This window comes from Mauremys reevesii, linkage group 11, assembly GCF_016161935.1.
Source record: "Mauremys reevesii isolate NIE-2019 linkage group 11, ASM1616193v1, whole genome shotgun sequence".
NCBI classification, from domain to species: Eukaryota; Metazoa; Chordata; order Testudines; family Geoemydidae; genus Mauremys; species Mauremys reevesii.
The window spans coordinates 17363696-17388866 of NC_052633.1; the positions used below are offsets into that span (position 1 = coordinate 17363696).

The window sequence follows — 25171 nt, forward strand, 5'->3', positions numbered from 1 at the left end:
CCCCTCTCTACTACCTCCAAGATGGTAGGAAAGTTGTTGTTTTGGAGGGCAGAGGAGCTGCTCTCTGATGTTATGTCCTCTCAGTGCCTGTAGTGGTGCTGTAGGAGGCTGCTGGCTCTCTTCTTGAGCAGCCCCAGCAGCCCTGCCTTCTTTGCTGGAGAATATATTCAGGGATTCCCCTTAATAATCACCTACCCTCTGAGCACTTTGTACTTTTAAAATAATAAAAAGCCCCCCAAAGCTTTCTCCCCCACAAAAGCAGGATCTCCTCAGAGCCAGGGGGGCAGCAGCTGCTCAGCACAGAGCCCGAGCCCATTCCCGGTCCCTCTGCTGGGGAGGAAACTCTGATCTGTCAGCCCAGCAGAGGGAAAGGGGGGAGAGGCGAGAGAGGAGAAAAAAAAAGCAGCTGGAAAGGTAAGCCAGGCCCGGCCTGCATCCTCGGGCTCGCGTAGCGCGGCAGGCGGCGCGCAGGGGGCAGGGCGGGCGGCCACGCGGACTACGCGAGCCCGGGGATTCGACGGAGTACTGTAGGCCGCAGTGGGGGTGAGGGGTGTCGGAGGGATTTTTAAGACTCTCGGGCGCTAGGGAGGCAGGAAAGCGGGGGTGAAGCGGCCGCTGGATCCCGGGGGACGGGAAGCGGCGCCTCAGTGTGTTTGAATGTAAAGTTAAGGGCGGCGAAGGGGGCGGGTAGGCCTCAGCCCGGCGGGGCCTAGCCGCTCCCCGCCCCCGCCGGTCCCCCCGCTGCGGCCCCCCACTCACGAAGACGGACGGGCTCCTCCTGCCCTGCATGCTGCTGCACTGGGCTCCACGGGTTTGGGGGGGTCGCCGAGGCCGCAGCAGGGGCTGGAGCCTCCCCCCGCTCGGCGGACGGGGATGTGGGGGGAGCGGAGCGGAGCCCCCGGGGGGCGGAATTTCATGGGATCATATCATTACTGAAGTTATTTTAATTATAATTAGGGATTGAGAATGACAACCCCCCCCCATCGCAGCCTGGGAGGCGGGTCCCGCGGGGGTGTGGGGGGGGGAGATTTAACAGCAGCCGGCGGCCTTTAAAGTTTAAGGTTCTCCCCCCCCCCCAATAACCTGCCTGTTTTATACCTCCTGCTGCTATTTATAAGTAAAATCATGGGGAGACTATTTTCTTCTTTACTAAATTGTGGGGGTGGGGGTTAAATCCTTCCCCTCCCCGCCCCCCAACCAACCCGTGTCTCCCTCTTCTCTGTTTCATTATAGCCTCCTCGACCATGTGCATGTCAATTTTGCTTTGAGTTATTTTGTTTGAATTATAACTTTTTATGGGGTTCCCCCTTGGTTTGTGGAGGGGGCTAAAGGTTTGGGGACCTGGGGAGTTGTTAGATGGACATAGGTTGATCTCACTAGAAGCAGCCTTGCATCACTTGACTCCAACTCATTCTGTAATTTTGAGTGTGAATAAATCTTTCCCCCTCTTTTAGTGCCCCTCTTGCAGGGTCATTATATCTTTCCAGCTAACTTCTGTGTCTTTTTGAGAGTTTTGCAGGCGCTGTCATTGATAGTCCAAGCACACTGACACGTGCAGTGTTCTTGGACTGACTCTAGATTTGTGAATGGGGTGTGTAAACTCCTCCTTATTTGAGGTCCGATCCTGCAGACAATTATCTTGTATAGTGTTTACTACCAGGAGTACTTTAAGTAAGCCCTGTGTTTAGTATTAAGTGTTTGCAGGTTGGGGCCGTTGGTCAGTTTTGTATAAAAAGGCTAGGGAAAGATGTTTCCACAGACCACTTTTTGATAACAAGAAAGGAAAAACTTTTGCATCCAAAGGTGTTTTAAAACTTGGATCTTGATCCTATAGTCTGACTCTGATATCTGTGTGCAGGTCATTATGTCTGTATGGAATCTCACCCCCCTAATTGCAGTATCAGGGCCTGATTTATCAGTCATTTATAGTGGCAAGTAATGAATTTGATGTGAATATAATTCTTACCCAGGAACCCTCTTTACAATCCTAGTACATAAAACTGAAAACGAAAGCAGTTTTCCTGGGGAAAGTCAAGTGTGTTAGCTATACTGGAGAGGGTCCACTGTGGGAGACAGGCATCTTGCACAGCATAGGTAAAATAGCTCTGATTTTTAATAGCTATAGATAGCAGTGATTTGTTCCAGTGCATTTTAAAAATTTTTATTAATTGCTTTGTACATATAACCTTGAAGCATTTTTAAAAGCAAAAAAAAGCTTGACTTGACACCTGATATTCTACTTTCTGATTTCAGAATAACCAAGTTATAGTTAGCCCTAATTTTGTTACGTAGCAACCTGCAATAAATGTCTATGTTCCCCGTTGTGGGCACTTCTTGAGAGTTGATTTGCCATTCTTTGTTTGTAAATTTAGCAATATGTCCTGTCCATATATTACCCTCCCATGTATCAACAGTGGCTCATGCTTGGACTTTGCTGGCAAAGTATTACACTGACTGACAACCCAACCTCCAGAGCACTATTCTGTTGTAAGAAACTGGCACTTGGAAACCAATGGGACAGCTATAAATTTGTCAGAGCTGACTTATGGACTTCTAAGTGAAAGATCCCAATGATATTTTTATTTATACAAAGTTTCAACTTTTTATTTTTATTCTTGTTTTTGGAAAAATTATAGAAACTAACAACATTAAGAAAAAGCAGCAAAGAATCCTGTGGCACCTTGTAGACTAACAGACGTTTTAGAGCATGAGCTTTCATGGGTGAATACCCACTCGTCGGACTTGCATCCGACGAAGTGGGTATTCACCCACGAAAGCTCATGCTCTAAAACGTCTGTTAGTCTACAAGGTGCCACAGGATTCTTTGCTGCTTTTACAGATACAGACTAACACGGCTACCCCTCTGATACCTGACAACATTAAGAAAACATCCCAAATTATCTATATTTTCTTTTTATGTGTGCAGTTCATGTTTTCATGAAAATGTAGGCTCTGATCCTGCAAATATTTATGCATGTGCTTACTTTTATACATTGTTTGGTGTAAATTACCAAAGCGCCATTGTGAAGCTATGACAGTTTACAGCAGCTGAGGGTCTGCTCTGTGAGTACCCCCAGTGACTTATCTCACACACTGTGAGTGGTCCTATTGAAATCAGTGGTGCTGTTCAGTGTGTAAAGATAAGCTTATGTGCAAGTCTTTGCAGCATTGGGAATAAAAGTGCATATTTGATTTTTGTTAAACCTTATACGCAAGTGCATAATTGGAATTATTTAAAATAAGTACTTCATAATGTCATGGCCCTCTCCCGGCAGATGTGGAATAGCTGCTAGATGTATTGCAGAATTTTTCTAAAGACAATTAGTTCACTTTCAAACCTTGCAAAGTTATAAAGGAGGCCTTTTCAGGAGACATTTCTGGATCATCAAGGTTTTCACTGTCTGTCCTTCACCTTTACATTTTCTCACTGGATTCTAGTTTGTTTTGACATTTATATTGTACCAGTACAATAATTTTGTTTTGTTTTTTAATGTTCTGATGGCTAAAAGATTCCATTTATTCCTTTTTCCAAAGACCTGTATCCTGCAGAGAGTGCCTGCTCTGGCAGAGCAACATACGTGCAGAGAGCCTGTAGAAGTTGGTGTGGGTCTGGGTGGGCACATGGCTCTGCCTTTGTGGGTCTGACTGCAGGATTGTGGCTTTAGCATTTATCTTTAAATGCTACAGTCTGGCGGCCTGGGTTCAATTCCCAGTGTAGGAACAATGCAGAGCTTTTGCTCAATCAGCTCTGTGGGAAGTTGACATTCAGAAGATATAGATCCTGATCTTGCAACCCTCACTGACAAGAATAATCCCATTGAAGTCAATGGGAATATTTCCTTGAGTAAGGTTTGCAGTATCAGGCTCTTTTGCTGTATATATCTCCCCTTCTGAGGATTCCCCTTTGCAGTTTAACTCCCGGCTTCCCCATCTTAAATGGTTACTGGTATTTAGTGTTTGTGTATCTTCGTACACTTATTCCATGTGCTGATTATTGGGTAAAATGGATCAGCTAGAATTAAAATCCTTACTTATGTGCACTTTCCAAAGGAGAATAAATAGAAGAATCAGTTCAGTTTTGTATCAATAAAAGTTAGTTTCTAAGTAGGTCCATTTGCTGCTGCCAGTTGTAATCCAAGCATTGTCTGACCATTATTAATCAGAGTAACACAATTATTTTATTACATTTTAGTATATTTTAAAATGTAATTCTGTCGATCAGTACTGAGCCTGAAGGTACCACATTCTCACTTAGTATATTTTGGCTCCATGCAGCCACTTTGTGCAGACTTGGAGCCCTAACAGTTCTGAGAAGACAGAATGAGGACAATATTGTCACTTCTAGCTTCCTAGGTAGATTTTAATATATGAAAAAATAGTAAAGTATAGAATTACAGATAATTAGAGAAAAATGCTATTATGATTAAATTAACATGTTTCTAAAATCTGAGAGCCGACATGGAAAGCAATACTATGAAGTGACCATGTAGGACCTGAATCACTTTGTTTCCTAAAATAACATTTAACATCAAGTATTAAATATTTTTTGCTTAAATCATGGCAACATTTTTTAGCCAATGCATTTTATATCAGCACTGATAATTCAGTAATACAAGGTAGGGAGTGTGTGTTTGTGTGTATATGTACATGTTTGGTCAGTCACTGTTGTATCCCACAAATGAGCCTTGATCCCGCAAATGGACCTTGAGTGAACACTGGCACTCATGTGGAGCACTGTTGCTCTTGGTAGGGCTCTTCAAAGGTCTCACAGATGAGGGCCAGGGACGTTCTAATTATGTTTTGTTAACTCTTGTCGCTGACTATCATTCCTTCCATGCTACTATAAGTCTCTTCTGTCAGAAGATGGAAGATAGAACTATCTGGCTAATGGAGTCTTTTAATTTTGTTCTGTTGTTGTTTCCAGAATTATAGCAGATTTGGTTTTGTGACTGAATGTAGTAATGACCCTAGCTGTTAAATGGAATTAAACTAAAGTAATGATTAGATCATAGTATGGGAATAAGGGTTGTAGCTTTATGGTACTGATGAAGATCAAAATGAGGAGTGATGTGACTTTACTTTGTAGAATAGAAAACTCTTTAAGGAAAGACTAGATGGTGCAAGATTGGTAATATGAAATGGAACATGTCAGCTCTATCACTGATTCTAATCCAGCCCCTATCAGTAACAACTGGAAGTTTTATTCCTGTATGGTGTCTTTCAAATGTCTGGGCTGTGGGATGAGTTGGGTGATCTCAGTCAAAGTTCTGAGTAGATCAGATGCATGTCTCACAAGCCACCAAAATTGCTATGCTTATTGGCAGTCTCAGCAGGGAAGCTAAAGATTTAACAGGTGTGAAAGCCGAACATCTGATATCTAGAGGTGGGCTTTCCAGGTCACGGTTGAGGAGCAGTGTTGGAACTAGCACAACTTCTATGGATGCTGTATTGTTCTGTGAGTAAATAGAGGACTTCGGTCTCCCTGGCCATCAAATTGGCACATTTTAGAAACTCATACATGGAAAATGTATTTGTCTGTCATATGCCATGCGTACACATGAACCAATATAATAACACTAAATCCACACTACACATTTAAAAATACAAAACAACCAAACTGAAGTGACAGCTTTAAGGATGACAAGTGTTTGGAAGCTACAGTGTGAAACTTTAAAGTTAGTCCTCATAATTATACATCTTTTAGCTCCAGACAGATAATTGCAATCCAATTTACAATGCACTTGAGGATTCCTCCTGCTAACGATAGCTCATCTCAATTCATTATTTTTGCCTGCCTGTGTTGGTATGCATACTTTTTTTCTTGTTTCTGTGTGTGTATAATATTCTCCTCCTGTGTGTGTGTTTTCCATTCATCAGAAGAAGTGAGCTTAGCTAGCTCAAAGCTCATGCTAAAATAAATTTTTTCTTTTTAGGTGCCACAAAGTACCTGTTTTTTTTTCATTCCCTAAATGTGCCTCATACAGATAGAAATGTACATCTCCAAGCATACATTTTAAAATGTAACTAATCTGTGCATTAAAATATTATTATAATATTTGCAGTACAAGTGTCTTCTGAAAATTATGAAGAGTGTATCCTTGGTGTGCTAGATTCTCCCTCTGTGACTGGGCCACCAATTTCCATCTTAGAGTAGAGCACATATCACATAGCAAGTTTCTGCATAAGATAATACTGACATTCAGTATATGATTATACAAGGGGAAATCTCTGCCAGTTTGCTGGGGGATGATACCACAGAGTGGCATTGCCTTGTTCAGCCCAGCCTCACAACATATTCCCTCATGATGCCGAGTTAGCTCTCACATACACAGACAGAATTACCAGAGGAACAGGTTTTCTCTTTTATTTATCCTCTCAGTACCAAAACATGGAGAGAATGATATAGTCCTAGATTTGAAATGTTACAGTATTTTGCTGAGACAAAATGGGTGAGGTAGTACCATTTATTGGACCAACTTCTGTTGTTGGAGAAAGAGACAAGCTTTTGAGCTACACAGCGCTGCTCTTCAGGTCACAGTGCAAACAACTGTATTTTGCTGGTACCTGTTTTGTGGGTCCTCTGGTGTATTTCTCCCTGTTGCTGCTGACTAATATTAAACCTCACTTCTTTAAATTATCTATTAATATATAGCCCATGCTTCTAAAAATGTGACTTCTGGTTTTCATACACAGATTTTTTTTAAGTAGCAGCTTGTGTGCATACATGGGATAACTGCAGGCACAAATTTGGAGAGTGAGTTGAAGCTGTCTGAAGACTCAGTCTCTAGCATAGGCACAAAAGATACAAATCAAGTTTCAGAAGGTTTTATGCCCTGATATTTTGGGTGCAAAGCACTTGGCTTTCCAGAGGAAGTCCACATTTCACAGTCTTCGTCTGTTACTGAATTTTGTGGGACAAAAATAATTTCTCTTCCACCCACTATTTAACAAACATGGTTTCAGTTCTTTTCAGATAAGCTACTTGTGCTTATTGCAATGTATTGCTCTACTTGCTTATTTAGTGGCAAGAAATATTCTGTAAAAAAGCTGTATTTCATTCACTGAAAAATACAAGTTCAGATCAAAATGGAAAAAATATAAAGTTCTTGCAATATGTATATGCTATGGTAGTAAAAAGAAAAAGCTTCTTTAGATCCAGGGTTACATTTTGTTTACATAGGCCCTGCTCCTGCAATCAGACCCAGGTGGGCAGATTCCTGCCCAGCTCCTCTGACTTCATTGTATGGGCACTGGGGTCTGCCCCTGAAGATCGAATTGCAAGATTAAGACATAGGCAGCTGCTACAGTTTTATGTAATGGCTAGATCTGTTTTTGTTACCGTTGTATATTATTAAATCTACTGCTGTATGATTACAGTGATGCAAGTGATCGCTTCCTATCAGACAGAATATTTTACAAGGTACTGTTCACAGGAGTTTGTCTTGGTGCATATGCACAGAATCCAGTAATTCTAACCCAGTGATTGATATGGACTGGAATATGTGGGGTCTGGCCTAATAGTCAGAGCAGGAATCAGGTCTAGTGGGACCCAAGTGTCAGCACCAGACTCAACTGCCAATTACCAGAGCCAAGGATCAAGTCAGAGTCAGAACCAGGAATTGAAGCTGAGGGTCAGAGCTGAGGTTAGATGCCAAGGGTCAAGCAGGGTCAGAGGTGAGGGTCAGAACCAGGACTGGTAACTGATGATTGGAAGCAAGTTGTAAGGGCAGGCAACTGGAGGAGAGGCCAGGGTCAAGCACAGAGCAGAAGCACAGTGGGAGGAGGAGCAAAGGCAGGAGCCAGGAACCGAGCAGGAATCAGGAACAGGGGGGTTAGGTGCAGGAGGTAGGCACAAGCAGAGTCCAGTGCAGCCACAACAGGAAGTCATCTTGTTGCTCAGGCGAACTTCCTGTGCCTCCTTCTGACTTAGTGTGGTTGGACCAGTCGGTGGATTCAAGCAGTCCTCCAATCAGAGCTCCTGTGGGTGGTGTCTTTGCTAACACTGTAGTGCAGTGGCTCTCAAACTTTTGTACTGGTGTCCCCTTTCACAGAGCAAGCCTCTGAGTGCAACCCCCCTGTAGATGGGTTGGACTCACCCCTGCGGCGCCTCCTGCTGGTGACTCCAGGAATTAGCTCAGTCCAGCGCTGGAGCGCCCTCTGCAGGCCGGTGATCCACCTGTCCTCTGGCCCCCGTGTCCCTCCCTGGACCCGGTGCCCTTTTATATGGGGTGCTGCCCCCTGGCAGTAACCCCTTTCTCTCTGGGTTTCCCCTCCTCAGGGAACCCTCACCCTCTATCCCCACCTTGCCTCAGTGTATGGCTACTGCCAGTCATTGTCTAGCCCCACGCCCTGGGGCAGACTGCAGTATCAGCCTACTCATCACTGGCAAGGTTGGGTTTGGACCTGCTGCCTTGGCCTACCCCTGGGCTGCCCTCTGCAACCCCCAGTACCTGTTGGCCCTTTGCTAGGCCACAGCCTGGGGCTTTCTAGGCTGGAGCTCCCCAGCTCCTCAGCCTTTCCCCAGCCCTGCTTCACCCTAGGTACCTTGCCTGTAGCCCCTGCAGCCAGGCCCTTCTTCCTCTTCAAGCAGAGGAAGACTGTCTGGGCTTCTGGCCTCCAGCCTTTTATAAGGGCCAGCTGTGGCCTGATTGGGGTGTGGCCCAGCTGCAGCCACTTCCCCAATCAGCCTAGCTTTGACAGCAGCAGCTCTCAAGCCCTGCCAAGCCGCTTTTAAACCCCTTAAAACCAGGAGCAGGGTCCACCCTGCTACACCCCCCTTTTATAAATTAAAAAACACTTCTTAATATATTTAATATTACTATAAATGCTGGAGGCAAAGCGAGGTTTGGGGTAGAGCCTGACAGCTCGTGACCCCCTCCATGTAATAACCTCGTGACCTCCTGAAGGGTCCTGACCCCCAGTTTGAAAACCCCTGCGGCAGTGCTACTAGCTTGTCCGTCCACCAGATTTCAGCAGACATTGGGTGCAGGGCCAGGATCCAGCAGCTGTTTGGGGGCACCCAGTCCTGGGTTCACGACCTGGTATTTCACGGTGATTCCCATCCCCCCCAAAGATCCATTGCTTTCTGTTGTTATTAATTGTTTATACTTTATATGACATCCTAGTTCTGCATGGTGCCTTACACATACATAAAAAGGAAAATACTGTGCCTGTCTTGAGGAGCTTACATTTTAAGTTAATTCCAGAAACACAGCTAGCATGATAACAGACCTCAATGGAAAAGTGATAGGGAAGTATCTTAATGGAGAAGGGAATTCATTTCATGGAAATTGGCTCTGGGCAAACTACAGCAATGAAACTGGTTGGTTAGGGTATTTCTTGTTAGTTATGTTGGAACAGTTTTAAATAACGTTTGATTTTCTTTGGTGTATCAGCTTTGAAAATCTTCACAAATTTATTTTGTGAAGAAAGATTTGAATGAGAAGATGATTGACCAGTGAAAGGTTAGTCAAGGCCTATAAGGAAAGAAGGCATGAAGAAAACAGTGAGTGTGATTAGGTGGGTGACTTTTGTGGCTGAGAGAGAAGGGGATGAGATGGGGAATAGGTAGTAAAGAGGCCAGCGGTGAAATTTCTGTGGCAGTCGTATGTATGTATTTTTTCCCTCTCTGGAGGGAAGAAAAAGTTGACCTATCAGGCTGAATTCCTTTCTCTGTTACACACTTGAAACCTTATTGACTCCATTGGTTTTGTATGATGTAACTGAGGGCAGAACTTGGCATACAGTGTTCTACTATTGGTTATAGAGGAAATAATTAAAGAACAGAAATCTGGCTTGTTGTGGACACAAACTTTATTCTGAGCTCACTTACACTCGGGACATGATCAACTTGAAATCTTGCCAGTAAAATGAGTTAAACTTACGTTGGGAGGGTCCTATGCTAATTTTTTTGGTTTTACAGTCACATTTTCCTATTTAAAAAAAAAAAATCCTTTTCCATTGTGCATATGAAAACTGCCACAATTTCCCCCCTCCCCTTGCAGCTCCCAGCTGCTTTCTGTTCTAGTAACCTTGGCTTTTCCTTGTAACAACAGTAGGAATAAGCTTTTTGGACAAAAGTCTGAATTTTTTATTTTTTAAGTTGTGTGTCTATTTTGACCTCAATACGAGTTATGCTGGGGGTAAAGCAGGTGTATGAACAAGACTTCCTAATCTGTATCAAAAACACTCTTGTTCCTACCAAGATGTTTGAGATCTCCATAAAGCTTTACTTCCTTTTAAAATGTATATTTTTTTAATACAATTAAATCACTTTTATCACCTCTATTTCTGTTCCACAAATGCTCATCAGAGAGAGAGAACACAGCCAGCCAATGAATAAAATACTTTATTTAACAGAATTCATTATCTGGATTGCTGATTTTATGATGAAAGATTATTTTTATTTTATAAAAATTGTCTTAAATTAGTTCCTCAAAATGAAGTCTTGAGAATGGCTAACAGATTTTTGGATGATGCAGGGAATGATTCTCTTGTTGGTACCATGTCAGTGATATGTATATGAACACTGTATAGTTAGTGTGATTTTGATTTCAGGGCAAAGCTTTTGAAACAGTTTGAAAATGTGATAACTTTCCAAACCATAGTTTCAAAAGGGAATCCTTTTGTCTAATAATTGGCAAGGTCTTCCTAATAAGGCTACTTAAGTGTGTTTTATAGAAACATCTTTCCCTTGATTTAATCCATTTTTGTGAGATCATTGTGCTGAAATACTGTTTCTCCCTACAGTGGACTTGATTCTTCAGTGTCTTGCTACTTGATCGGTCACGTATGCCAATGAAAAGCAGGCATAGAATGCTGCTGATTTCATAGCATTTTACACTGATTGTACACAGGTAAATGACTGCACAAGATGCAAGGCAGTGGAGAGTAAGTCCCAGTGTCTGCAGTCTTTGCATTTTAGCATCTGCAATGGAACTGTTTCTTTAATAGAACTATTTTGGGGGGGGGGGGAGGGAGGACAGGAGGTGTAAATTAAAAACTGTTAAAATTAAGAATAGAAATAAATACTTTTCTCTACGTTTTTTGTTACAGGAAATGGTATAAAAATATAGTTTAAATCATTTCTCTGTGAGTCACCCAGTTTTCAGAGGTGGCTGTGGTTGCTACAGGTGCTCTATACCTCTGAAACTCAGGCTACTTATTTAGGTGCCTAAATGTGCGTAACAGTAGGCATCCCAAGTTTTCAAGGATTTGCCCAAATGGATTACCAAACTTGTGTTAAATAATCTCACTTAACCCACATCCTCCTCTGCAAAAGCCCAGGAGAACAGTTGGAATGTGCAGCTTCTCCGGAATGTCACCAAATCCAAGCTCTGACTAACCAAGGAGGAAAGCAAATTTACCAGGCAGTTAACTAGAGCACTTCAGATGATCTCAACTGCCACAGTAATAGATGAAGCAATCTTTCAAATAGCTGGGATTGAAACCATTTATGGCTTTAAAGAGCAAATCCAGTGCCTTAACAGTCTTTGCTTTATTATCATTATCATTGTTGTTATTTGTGCTACTGTAGCGCCTAGGAGCCCTTTTCATGGACCAGGACCCCACTGTGCTAGGCGCTGCATAAACACAGAACAGAAAGATGGTCCCTGCCCCAAAAAGCTTCCAGTCTAACTATGACAAGAGACAACAGATGGATACAGACAGACTGGGAAGTAGAAGGAAACAATAGATCTCCAATCCATTCTGATGGGATATATTCTGGTGACTGGTTTTGAATTTCTATAGTACTCGCTCCTTGGTGCATTCAGAGAAATTGGTTAAAGTGATTGATGTTGGCTTGAATAGTATAATTTGGGGTATGATAAGATGTTGATTTATGTTTGTGCTTCATTGTTCTGGTGCAAATGAAGTTCTAAAGTCGCATGTGTGTATGCGCGCGCAGAGAGTGATCTGGTATAAAAGTTTTATTGCATGTGTTTGGAATGGCCCTTGTTATTCACACATGAGTTATGTAGCTCCCTCCAAACTTATCAGTAAACACTTTACAGCATATTACCCCATCATGTATTCAGTGGTATATGTCACATATGTTAGATGTAAAACTGTCAGGAATGTTTTATAGAATTTGTTTAGTTTATTGAAATTGTTTCTTATATCCCTTTCCTTGTAAATCCAGGTGCTTTTGTTACCCGAAGTACCACTGTGCAATGCTTGGTGTGAGAGACATTTTAACTAACACTCACAAAAATGACTTAAAACAGCTTTCCTAGACCTAAAAATGTCACAACACTAAAGTAGTTTTCTCAGGGAACTATCAGGCAGGAAGTGATCACTAGACCATAGTGGGAAGCTCCCATTTCCAATATATAAAGCTCCCTTTCTAGTCCCGTGGGGCCACTGGATAATTAACTTTCAAGGTATGACATTTTCATTTATAGAAAAGCTGTTGTGGCCCAGGACTGACCTGCGCTTCAGATAGGAGTGCAATTTTTTGGGTGGGGAGGAGGAAACCTTTCTCTGGCTGACTTTGAAGCTCCACAGTGGTTTGCGATATTAAAATATTTCCCAGGAAGAAGGATTAGTGGGGGAGAGGGTAGGTCAGCTGGTCCTGGGTATGTGTTACACAAGCATATGACAAATCAACTTATCACATGAATAGCACCTCTACGTACATGGTGTACAAAACTTAATAATTGAAAAACTGAGCACACCAAGTTCAGGACTGCGTTTCAGTTCTTCAGGGTTGCTTGTTTAGTTAATAGTTGAACTCGATCATTACAAACAGTTTTGCACAATGTAAGTTGGGCATTAGCAAAGCAGCTGTATCATGTATGCAGAGCTGAACCTAATTGAAAGGTGCTCTGGAAAAGAAGGACGTGATTGCTAAAAACTCCAGAGTGGTGGGGAATCAGAAATGAAAGGGGTGGCATGTGAGATCACAAATTTCTTTCTGTATACCTTAGTAACCTCTGCATTTAAAAAATGACTCCGTGCTACAGCTAATGAGTGAAATCCTGGCTTTCCTGAAATCAGTGGGAGTTCTGCTGTTGACTTCAGTGGAGCCAGGATTTCACCCAATAAGTATGACAAAGTAAATAAAATCTGGCTGGCCTTGGAAAAGGCTGATTACAGATTTATGCAGAGTCTGTGGGGATTACAAATTCCGAAAACCATACACCAGATGTGAGCCATGCAGCTATAACAAAAACTTATTGTGCTGCATGAGTGCTAAAATTAAATTTTAACATATCAGGGCTGCTATCTTCAGAAGGTTATTCTGAGCAAGGTATTCCACTGAATATTAGCGTGCAAAAATTTGGGTTAGTGATATGTCTACATTCCATTTAATAATTGACTGTGGATTATCTAATTAATCCAGTTTGTTGGGTGTTGGCTGAGCCACGTGCTGAGAAACAACATCCAACACCTTGCTTACTATGCAAAACGGTCCCATCTGCTTTAATCTTGACCGATTTGGACCTTTTTGATATTTTTCTTAGACAATCTGCTTCATCTGACTCGTCATCATTCCAGGATAGTGGTCTCCTTGGGGCTCTCTCCTAACATTGATATGGTACAGAAGATTTAAAATCAGGTACTGTCGTGTGCCCTTCCCCTCAACAAAAACAAAATGCAGAACTTAATGCATCTTTTTTTTTCCATGTGATTTATCTTAATATTTTTGGTTCTTTCAGCTGATGTTCACAAGGAATAGAGTCACGTGATGTATGAAGGCAAACACATACACTTCTCTGAGGTTGACAATAAGCCCTTGTGCTCATATAGCCCCAAACTGTGCAAGCAGAGGCGACTTAACGGCTACGCCTTCTGTATCAGACACGTTCTGGAGGACAAGACTGCCCCCTTCAAGCAATGTGAATATGTGGCCAAGTATAACAGCCAACGCTGCACCAACCCTATCCCCAAATCTGAGGACCGTAGGTGAGTGATGGTGGCCCTCCATGAATTGGAAATAGCTTGAGTCAGCTTGGCTACAAATTTGGTCTTACTGATTGGGAACTGTCTTCATGGTTAGGGAGAAAGGAAAGGGGTCAAATAGATTGAATATCAGTATGTTTCTGTAAGTATTTTTTTTCTTTTTAAAGACCAATATAGTTTTTTTTTTTTTTTGTTATTTGTGGGGAATCAGATAGGGGAAAAGGAAGAAGCAAAGTATATATTCAAGCAAGATTATTGCTTTTCCTCAAAGTTCACTTCAAACTCGACTGATCAGACCTTTACATAATACTTACTTTTCCCCTTCATTTGTTTCTCTACTGAGTATACCTGGGAATTGATGCTCTTAAAAGGTGCTTGAATTGCTTGAGGAAGATTGTGGTTGGACATCTGGGTTTGATGGGGTTGGAAAAACATAGCTGGGGAGTTGCAAGAGTGCATAGGCTTCTGGTGAGAGTTTGGGGAGCTCAAGGCAGAGTCAAAGTTCAGGGCTCCATCAGTTTAGGTACTCACATGTCCCCTATAACCATATTATTTGAGCACTTCACACATGTTAATAAATATATCTTCAGAGTATCCCTGTGCAGGAGGGAAGTATTCATATTTCACAGTAGGAGGATTGAGGCACAGAAATTAAATGACTTGCCCAAGGTTACATAGGAAGTTTGTGGCAGAGCCAGGAATTGGAACCAGACTTCCAGAATCCCAATCCTGTGCCTTAGCCACAAGACCATTCTTCCTTGCCCTTTAAGACTGGTTTAAATATTGACATCATTGGAGTTGCATGGGGTGTAAGTAAAGACAGAATTTGGTTTTAATTTCCTTGTGTTGTGTCTGACTTGCATACAAGTTGTGGTCAGAAATGTGGCTGACTTCTAAGTTTGGCTGCATGGTGCCCATGACATTATATTTCTGAAGAGACACTATCACACCATTAGTATAGTATTTCAAACGATGAAATAAAGTGTTTATTAACTATCTGAGATTGGAATTTGTACCATGGAAATAATTATTTTTAACCCCAAAAGTAAACAGAATATGACAAAAAAGAAATGGACAGCTCTTCACTGACCTTTCATTTTATTAGCTGCCATTCCCTAACCTTTCACATTATTACTAGTGTTCCCACTGTGCCCTACATATAACTTCCTTTTCGGTTCCCAGCTCCCTCTGTTGTCTGAAACAATAGTTGGATTGTGCTCTAAATTAACTTGCACTTCACCTGCCATTTCAGTTGAGGAGACTGATGAAGTGAGAAGAACGTTTACCAAAAGCTCTAAGGCAAATGCTCAGATGGCACAGAATGACTAATTTCGAGCCATGATTTGATAATCATTGACCATTCCTCTGCTAATATCCAGTAAAGACTGGAGATAAGTTTAAAAAAAAAATCATGGAAATTGTCAGATCAAACGATACATTGTCATTTCAGATGCAAGAACTAAATGGGCCAAAATCCCTGTTTACCTTCTAATCATTCTTTTTATAAAACCTCCAAAACGTAAGTGAAAGTTCCTAGGTCCCATGTGTCCCAATGTAATTTGATATTAATCTTTCAAGCGTGAAACCAATTCATTGTGTAAAATAAAATGTATCAAAATGTATACAGTACACTGTGCTAACTTCTGGAGTGTGTTGTATCAGAATAATTAAACTGCATGACAAGCATTGCATTACAGCATTTGAAAGTTGAGGATAGCAGGTGTGTGAAGAAGGGAGTAAAACTTTAATCTCAAATGAGAGATGTTGGAATGAATATTTTCAAAGACGGCATCTCAGAATAGAGTTTGCAGTTTAGCAATAGGGTTTCATGAGTTTCCAATAATAATTTTAGAGCAGGCACAAAATGACAGTTCTTGGCTAATGTGGATATATCTATATCATAGGAGACTGACTTTTCACAGTCAGTTCAGTATGGAGATATTTGCCATTTCTTCATCCTTTGCTTGCCACCTTTAATTTTCTATGCCAAGACTTTTGTATTTCATCTGCCAGACAACCCACTTTCGTTAGACAGTTTGTTACATAATTGTGTAGGATCAGAAGTGAGCCATAGAACGCTTTGATAACTTTCATCTCCATCCTATATAATTTGGAAGCTTATAAAAAAAAAAAAAACTTACAACACTTTGCACTCACATGCAAAAAGCCTCAGCTCTGATCAGAAGACGATAAACAAAATTATTTCCTGACCCCCAAGCAGAAAAATAGTTAATATTCTTTTAATTTGTTAAATTAATTAACCATTCAAGTTCTTCAAATTAAATCTATTAGTACACGACTTCATCACCTCAATTAGAAGTCTATTCTGCCTATTCAAGCCTCTCTGTAAAATTACATGTTCCCTCTTAACTTTGAATTTGTCCCCTAATTCTGATCTGTCCAAGTACTGCAAATAGATAATGAAGCTCAATTGTATTATTTTAATTATGTTGCATTACACTTTATATAGATTAAACACTTATCATTTCATCTCTTAATTGTCTTCTGTCAAAATGAAATAAATCCACATTTGTCAGTCTCTTCTGATTTGTAAGTCCCTCCTTTCCATTTTTTCATCTTCCTTAACATAGGTGATACTCTTCAACTTAACTAGATCTTTCTTTAAATCAGATAATTGGAACTCATCACTACTCCAGGGTCTTGTATAAACTAGAAAGCAAAATGTGTTAGACATCAGATGTAAACATGGCTCCCCTAATCCCTTCACCCTTGAAGTGATTGTTCTGCTGGAAGTCAGTGGAGCTTGATATCCTTTGTACACTCCACGTTTGACTGTTAGTTTTAATAAGTATCAACCACATTCCCTTACAATGTGTGTTGATCACAGTTCACCCTGTCTATGCCAGAGTGACAGGTGTTATCACTGATTTTGGGGTGGGCAGGGAGAAATGATCATATTTGACATTCAGCATAAAGTACTTAGGGCTTCCAATTTTCAGTTTTAACTGATAAACATCAATAAAACACTACTCATCAATAGAAATTGGTGTTTATCCAATAAACATCGGAAATGGTTACTTGTGTATATAAGGGCTAATCTACAAGGAGCAGTAATTTGGACTACAGGGGTCTGATTTTAACTGCACTAATGTGTTGCACATTAATTGGTCTATGTCGACCCTGCTGGTGTGCACTAAAGATTCTCTAGTGTGCTTTAATGTACTGCTATGTTTGAAACAGTACTATGTTAAAGTGCACAAGGGAACATTACAGAGATTACTCATTAGAGTATATTCAAAGAGAGCCCTGAACTACCTCTCCTTCCCCCCCGCCCCAATTTAGGACATATATATAAAACTCACAAATTGCTAAAAATAACCCCCCCAAAATGAAATTAATAAACTCAGAAAAACAGAAGCCCTAACAATACACATAGCTTAAAGAACAGACTCACCCTTTGTTTGTAACATAGGAATGGCCTGCACGTGGTGGTCTAACCAGTGTTTCATGAAATGATAGCCTGATATCTTTGGATTTGTATCTAGAGAGATTACCTGTATAAGTAAATGTTCTATTAACCTTAAATCCTGCAGTACTATCCGTTAAGGATTTAAAAGATCCAAAGCTTTTCCCTCTACCATATTAAAGAGAAAATGTCAGATTAAAAATTATTTATATAAAAACAAATAGTTTGAAACTGACAATTTTTTGCAATCTAACTCCCCGTCTTTTCTTACTTATTTTTTTGTGTTTCCTTTGATTTGTGCAATGAAAATAGATTAGTCAGTTTCACCTTCTGGCTCATGCCCAAGTACAGGGCTGCACGTTGTTTGGGATACAAACACTACAGGGAAATGTTTAACCCAAACAAAACTATTTTCATTGGATTAACCGAAAAAGCAAAACAAAAAAACCCACCATGGAAACATTTCCATTGTGCTTGTTTTGTACTTTTTTTCCTGTTAAATCATTCTGACAGTGTCTCTTGCTAGACTGACACCTATATTAGTTAAAAAATACTTAATTTCTTAACATTAAGCATGTGAGTACTCCCACTGACTTCAACGGAAGCAGTATTACGTCCTGAATGACTTTTATCTATTACAGCTGTCAATTAAAAAAAAAAAAAGGCACTTCAGTATGCCTTCTGCAGGAATCTCCTTCTCACACTTTTCCACAAAGATTGCACACATTTAGTATCAGCCCTCTGCTTTCCACCTATTAATTCATTACCTTTTGTAATCTATTAACTACCTTACATTTAGACAGTAATCTATAGGAGGGATTATCAAACTTCATTGCACCGTGACCCCCTTCTGACAACAAAAATTACTACATGACCCCAGGGGTGGGGGGGGGACGGGGACCGAAGCCTGAGTCCACCTGATTCCCACTCAGGGCCGGCTCCAGACCCCAGCGCGCCAAGCAGGCGTGTGGGGCGGCATTGTCCCGGCAGGGCGGCATTGGGCTCCGGCGGACCTTCCGCAGTCATGCCTGCGGGAGGTCCACCAGAGCCCCGGGACGAGCGGACCTGCCGCAGGCATGACTGCGGAGGGTCCCCTCTTCCCGCGGCTCCGCTTGAGCTCCCGCAGGCATGACTGCAGCGGGTGCACTGGTCCCGCGGCTCGGACAGAGCTCCCGCAGGCATGCCTGCGGATGCTCCACCGGAGCCGCGGAACCAGCGCACCCGCCGCAGACACTTCTGCCCCGGCCGCGGGACCGGGGAAGGGCAGCGTAATTTCTAGAGCCGCCCCTGTTCCCACTGTGCCATGTGGGGGAGTCAAAGCCTGAGCCCCACTGCCCTGGGCGGGATAATGGTCAAAGCTGAAGCCCAAGGGTTTCAGCCCCAGCCAGGGAGCCTGTAACATGAGCCCCGCTGCCCAGGGCTGGATCCCTCAGGCTTCGCCTTCAGCCCTGAGCCTCAGCAAGTCTAAGCCGCCCTGGCAACCCCATTAAAATGGGGTTGTGACCCGCTTTGGGGTCCTGATCCACAGTTTGAGAACCACTGATCAATAGTGTTACATTTTGTCATGAGGTTTTGAAAATATTAACTCAATTGTTCCTCTCCACATAGACGAAAAATAATTTCATTTTAAAATGCATACTGACTCATAGCTATTAAATAGTACCTCCCCAGACATGTCTGTAAGCTATCAATAAATATCTCCAGTTTTTAATATAGATGTTAAACTCTCAAGCCTGTAATTTTCAGCCTCCTTCCTTGAATCTGTCTCTTTAAATATAAGAATTGTGGTCCCCAGTCCTGCAACTTGAAATAGGCAGATCTCCATTGGCAACAGAGACTCTACACAGGTGCAGAGAAATCATAGTTGCTATTTCCCAATCACCTGCTGGTTCTAGAGTATCTAGACAGCCTAGAATTAATTGTTTATCTGTTAGATCCCCTAATCTAATGTGTCATCTGTCGCTGTAGATGATCATTACCCTTAGTCCTTTAGTGAGACAGACTGTCAGTGGTTTTAAAGTAAAATTAACTAGAAAAGAGTTCATTTTATAGCAGCTTGAAATCCATATTTGTGCTATAATGTGTGTGTACATTTTCATTGCATTATATAAGCAATGCACAGTGATGCCAGGATAGAACTTTTTTGCCTATATTAATATAGTTTTTGATCTGATTTACTCAGTTGCTCTTTATGATACGTACTTAACCATGGAAAGTAACATACAGTTAAAGCCATTTATTTAGTTGCTTAATCATCAAACTCAAATAGTGGCCCTTCTCAGCAAAGATCTCCAATTCAAGACTGTCCCTGGAAAAAGCCTCTTGTAATTTGTCTTTCAGTCACAGAAGTGTATTAACTCTATCTTTTCAACGTACACCATACTAAAACCATGCAAATTTACTCTCCGTGAAAGAACAGCCTGATAGCAGAGGTAGTAGTCTCTATTATAATTTTAAATATGGGATTTTAAAATAGTTCCATTTGACTGGCCCTTAATAGCTTTCTTCTTGTCAGGGCCCTTCAGTTTATATCCTAATGCAGTGGTTCTCAAACTTTTTTTTTTTTTCCACGGACCACTTGAAAATTGCGGAGGATCTCGGCAGACCACTTAATGATCTTTCCAAATGTTGCTTATACTGTTTGCTAACTATTGTAAAGCGCTTTGGATAAAACCGCTATATAAATAAAACAATAATAATTAACGTTTTTTTGTTCTACAGAGAAAAAGCACACAACTCATATTTTAATACACCTCTACCCCGATATAACGCTGTCCTCAGGAGCCAAAAAATCTTAGCGCGTTATAGGTGAAACCGCGTTATATCGAACTTGCTTTGATCTGCCAAAGCGCACAGCCCCGCCCCCCCGGAGCACTGCTTTATCGCGTTGTATCTGAATTCGTGTTATATCGGGTCGCGTTATATTGGGGTAGAGGTACCTTTCTAATGCAATGGATGTGCCCTCTCCCCTGCCGCGGCAGCCCCCGAGCTGGGGCTGGGAAGGAGGGGGGTTTCTCCCCCCACCGCAGCAGCCCCCGAGCTGGGGCTGGGAAGGAGGGGGGTTTCTCCCCCCACCACAGCAGCCCCCGAGCTGGAGCTGGGAAGGAGGGGGGTCTCTCCCCCCACTGCAGCAGCCCCTGAGCTGGGGTTGGGAAGGAGGGCGGTCTCTCCCTGGCAACCACAGCCCTATAGCTGGGGAAAGTTGCCTCTTTCTCTGGCCACCGCAGCCCTGCACGTCCCAAATTCCCCCCACTCCCTCTTCTCACCCCCCTGTCCCCTCCCATGTACCCCCTATTCCCCCCAAGGTCACCACCTCACCTTACATGTGTGTCTTCTGCAGGATCTAGGCACCTAATTAGTGGAGCCACACCTGCATGGCTCCACCAATTAGGTGGTTGTCTCTTCATTCTCTTGTGTGAGGCCGCCAAGGCACGCACCTTAGCAGGAACTATCCGCAAACCACCTGACTGGAGCTCGCAGACCGCTGGTGGTCCACGGATCACAGTTTGAGAACCTCTGTTCTAATGTATCATACAATCCGTTTGTCTTGTTCACCTTGCCCTGTATGTGTCCATTAAGGATATGAGGGATAGATAAATATATTTTAAAGGATAGGTATTTGGCTCTCATATGAATAACATACTAAGACTTTTTAAAAATCCAAAAATGATAAATTCTCTCATATGGAAGTTTTTATTTTATATTATGGGTCTGAAACATGGGAGGTGATTGTAGAAACTCATTAGTACACAAACATGAGTTAATAATCTAATGTTTTCAGTGGCAGGTCAGATGGTTTTTGTTGTTTTTGGGGTTTCCTGTTTGTGGTTTCATCTTTTTTGCTTTCTTAAGCGTGTTTGTTTTAAAGAAGAGAAAAAGGAACTTACTGTTTTCACTTTTGAAGGTACTGCAACAGCCACCTACAGGTACTTGGCTTTATACCTAAAAAGGAGAGGAAGAAAAAGAATGATCCAATAGAGGAAGTGAAGGTCAGGCACCAGATGGATGCTATGGCCTTCAGTCTGACAGTGCCCACGCTGGCCTTGAAGATGTCCAATGGACTGGATGGGATGTCCCTCTCTCCCCCCGGGGCTAGGCTTCCTCTCCACTACCTGGAAGCAGAGTTAGACGATCCCTTTGCTTTCAATGAGGAGGATGATGACTTAAAGAAAGGGGCAACAGTGAGGAAAAAGTTGCAGAGCAAGTTGGCCCAAAACCGGCAGCGCCAGAGAGAAACAGAGATTTTAAAAGTTCACCAAGAGCACTTTAGCCCCCTTCCTGCACCTTTGCAGCAGCAGCCACTGCAGCAGCAGCAGCAGCACTCCCATCTGCCACCTTTATCAACTTCTTTAAAGCCGACAGGGCTATCGCAGGGCTTAGTCTGCAAGTCACCTCAACCTCAGAACACCAGCCTACCAATGCAGGGAGTGGCACCCACCACACACACTATAGCACAAGCAAGGCAGATGTCTAACAAGAGACCCCTGCCTCTCCTGCCACCCACCAGGGCTCCTGTCATGGACCCACCAAGGACTGATCGGGTCCTCATGAAAGCCACAGCCTTTTCTCCACACTCATCCTGCGTGAGCCGGCTACAGAGACTGGTGAAACTGTGCACTCGAAAACAGCAGCTGGAAACGGATCTGTTTCCGCATTTAGGTAGGTAGATAATTACGTACATCACTGCACTGTTTTTTCAGGTTGCTATGAGAGTATATGCCTTTAAATTCATCAGGACATGCACTTATACCTTTCTGAAAGGGGGAAATATGTCAGGAGATGTATAGGCAGGTCACATCTGTTTTACAACTTATTTTTATTTTTTTATCACTTGTTAAAAAAAATGCTAGTTAATGATTTTGAGAGGCCAAACTGAGGTATAATTCACTCTCAGGTGTGTGTTTTTTTGTTTTTATTTTTCATTTTCAAGTGAAGTAATAAAGATAGTCCTGAGTGTTCCTAGGCTGAATGTATAGACCAGGTTAGACCTAGAGCCTATGTTGTAAAACCCGAATATTAAACTAATGAAAAAGGGAGATTGTAGAATGAAAGTGCAAATACAACTTTGAGGCTTTGAATGTGCATTCTGTGCACACCCAAAACACCAGTTGACTTCATTGGGAATTTTGAGTGCAAACTGCGAAGATATGGGATCTGATTCAGTAAAAGAGAGACTAGTGGTATATTCCACTAGAGAATGAGCATTCAGAAGCTGATTGTGAAGGTGCGGTTCTTCCATGATGATGTGCAGAAGTTGTCCATTTTACCCATTAATAATATATACTATTATTAATTTATTATTATGCAGACACCACAGTAATAAGTTTTAGTCATTGTGTTAACTGCCTATATGTTAGGTTTGTTTTTAATTTAAATTGTTTTACTGACTTCTGCTTGTGGAAATACGGCTTTTTGAAATTTTAAGAGGCATTTGAATATGGATAAGGTGGTGGCTCGTTGTCTCCGTTGTAAATGGAGGTTGAGATACATACACCGCTAATGTTACCTTGCTTTTTAATTTAGCTTTAGATTATAGTTTAGTTTTACAGGGGTAAGGAAGTGGGCAGTAAATAGGAGAAACAAGAACCAGAAATGCAATACAATAGAAATAGAAACAGCAAACCAATTGTATCTTAAAAAAAATTTACTTCTAGTATGTCTGGGCAATTATTTAACTAGTGGCACACATCACAAACATCTCTAATTTTTGCTCTTTCAATTAATCATTTTTAATTTGCTATTAAGATCTGCCTTTTGGCACCTGTGGGACAATTTGGCTGTTTGTTGGGAAGCTAATGAGTATCCTACAGCATGTCTCTTAAGGATGTTGTTCTGAAAGAACTGTTTCATGATTCTCTGGATAATGCAGTTAATTTGAGGAATGAGGATACCAGGACCATCCCAAGTGTCAAGATTCCCAAATAGGTTAGAAAGTTGTCTGGCCTCATGAGCCTGCATAACAGTAGCATTCTATGTGTGATGCATTCTGTCACATGTGTCACATTCTACAGTAACACTTTCTATAAAAATAAGTTTTCCTATTGTGCCTAGTTTTAGGAAAATGTTTGATCAGACATATAAATATAAAATTGTGGAAGTGTTATGCTATAATAAATGTGATAATGAAAATAAGATTATAGCATTTTATAACTGCTAATTAACATAATACACTTAATTATGCATTAGCTGTGTGGGAGTAGATAAATACTTACTTGCAAGCTCACAGTATGGACTATTCTTAGAGACTTTTTTATCCTGGTGGAAAAACTTCTGGGATTTCTATTTAAGAAAATACCTAGTACTAGAGTTGAGAGGCACAAGATATGAAACTTACTTTCAGCATCTTTAAAAAGATACCGTTAATTTTTAGTAAAACTATGCAAACAGATGTTTGTATAAACAAAATGGAAAAAAGGTCCAGTGCTCCCCATTCCCCTTTCAGGAGTTAAAAGATTTAACAGCCCTACTTATAATATTAGTTTTTAATTTGTGCCAAAAAATTGATTACACTGCATCCATTGTGCATGTGCCTTTATGGAATGTCAATTTAGCTAGTTTATTTTTCAAGTAAAATAAATTTAAGTGTAAGTCTGTTTTTATTTTTCAAGTTTCTTAGCGTTTACACTTAGGCCAAACTTCAAGGTCTAAAAATAGGCACAAAGGTAACATTTTCAAAAGTACCTAAGTGACTTAAGAACCAGAATTTAGGTTTCCAATTCCTGACTCTTAAATCAAAGTCCTGTGTCCTAAATCACGTAGGTGCTTTTGAAATTTTTACCCCAAATCTGTATTTAGGTTCCTAAATTAACACAGGGAAGCTAGCCTCTAGACACCTGCTTTGGAAACTTGGCCCCAAATCTTCTTGGATAAAATACAATAATAAGCTTTAAAAAAAAATAAAAATGAAATGGCCCTTAACACTCTGTCCCCAACTCCTGCTCGTTATTTAGGGCCATATGTAAAAACACATGAGAGAAGAACAAAAAAATCAGCTGGTTTGGAAGGGAAACTGCGTTTCCCCCATCCTGCTCTAAGGGATCAGCAAGGATAGGGTGGGGCCATGAAAAGATGCAGAAGATGAGAATCCATAGGAACCCTGGCTTGATCCTGCCCAGACATCTGGAGGGACTTCCCTCCATGGTCCTTCCTGGTCACCCTTTTCAGCAAAGTCCTGCAGTGCTATGTAGGATACTGTCCTGGGCTCTTTGGTAATGAGGGACACAAAAATCACAGAATGAATTGATCCTGCTCCAAAAATTGTTAATTAATCTGGTATTCTTGTGTGTACTTAAGCTGTATAGGAAGGTGAACACGCTGCTTAAGAGTGACTGACCCCAGCTCTTGTCTCTTCCCCCGGGAGCGGAAGCCCCTTTCTCACTGATATCTGGTGGAGATGGCAGGTGATTTACACAGAAAAGAACAGAGGAACATACTGTGTAGCTGTGTATCCCCCTCTGTCCCGGTAGCTTTCTCCCATGGTTTTGCTATTCTCAGTGCTTTTCAGTAGGGGGAGCAGAGGGTCTATAATATGTACAGAAATAAGAAACAGGGTTATGTAATTTATTTAGACCATTTACTATTAATTATTGGACTGTCAACTCTTCATGGTAGGGACTTCCTCTTTATCTTCCTAAAAAAATCTAACATTGAGCACAACAGAGATATTTGTCTTTACATAAAACTGGTGGTAGTTTTGGTTTTTATTTAATATATTTATGGACAAAGAAGTCCAATAAAGATATAGAAGGGATAAAACTGGTCATTGAAAAATGTAGTGACGTGCTGTTTATACACTGTAATGAAGCTGCTATCATAACTGTTTGTTGAGAAAATTACGTA

General features: G+C 41.5%; 1 protein-coding gene across 2 annotated transcripts in view; it reads left to right on the top strand.

Moving 5' to 3' along the window:
* The first annotated feature begins 213 nt into the window (after positions 1-213).
* INO80D (INO80 complex subunit D) overlaps positions 214-25171 on the top strand; it is a 59894-nt gene continuing 34936 nt past the window's right edge. Inside the window, exons 1-5 of one of the 2 annotated variants that reach the window (XM_039494695.1) lie at positions 214-414; positions 11537-11727; positions 13467-13561; positions 13662-13908; positions 21237-21991. In XM_039494695.1, the coding sequence (XP_039350629.1) occupies positions 13691-13908; positions 21237-21991 (973 nt within the window). In that variant the 5' untranslated portion in view covers positions 214-414; positions 11537-11727; positions 13467-13561; positions 13662-13690. The remainder of the gene's footprint in view (positions 415-11536; positions 11728-13466; positions 13562-13661; positions 13909-21236; positions 21992-25171) is intronic. The other variant, XM_039494694.1, reaches the window with a different exon arrangement.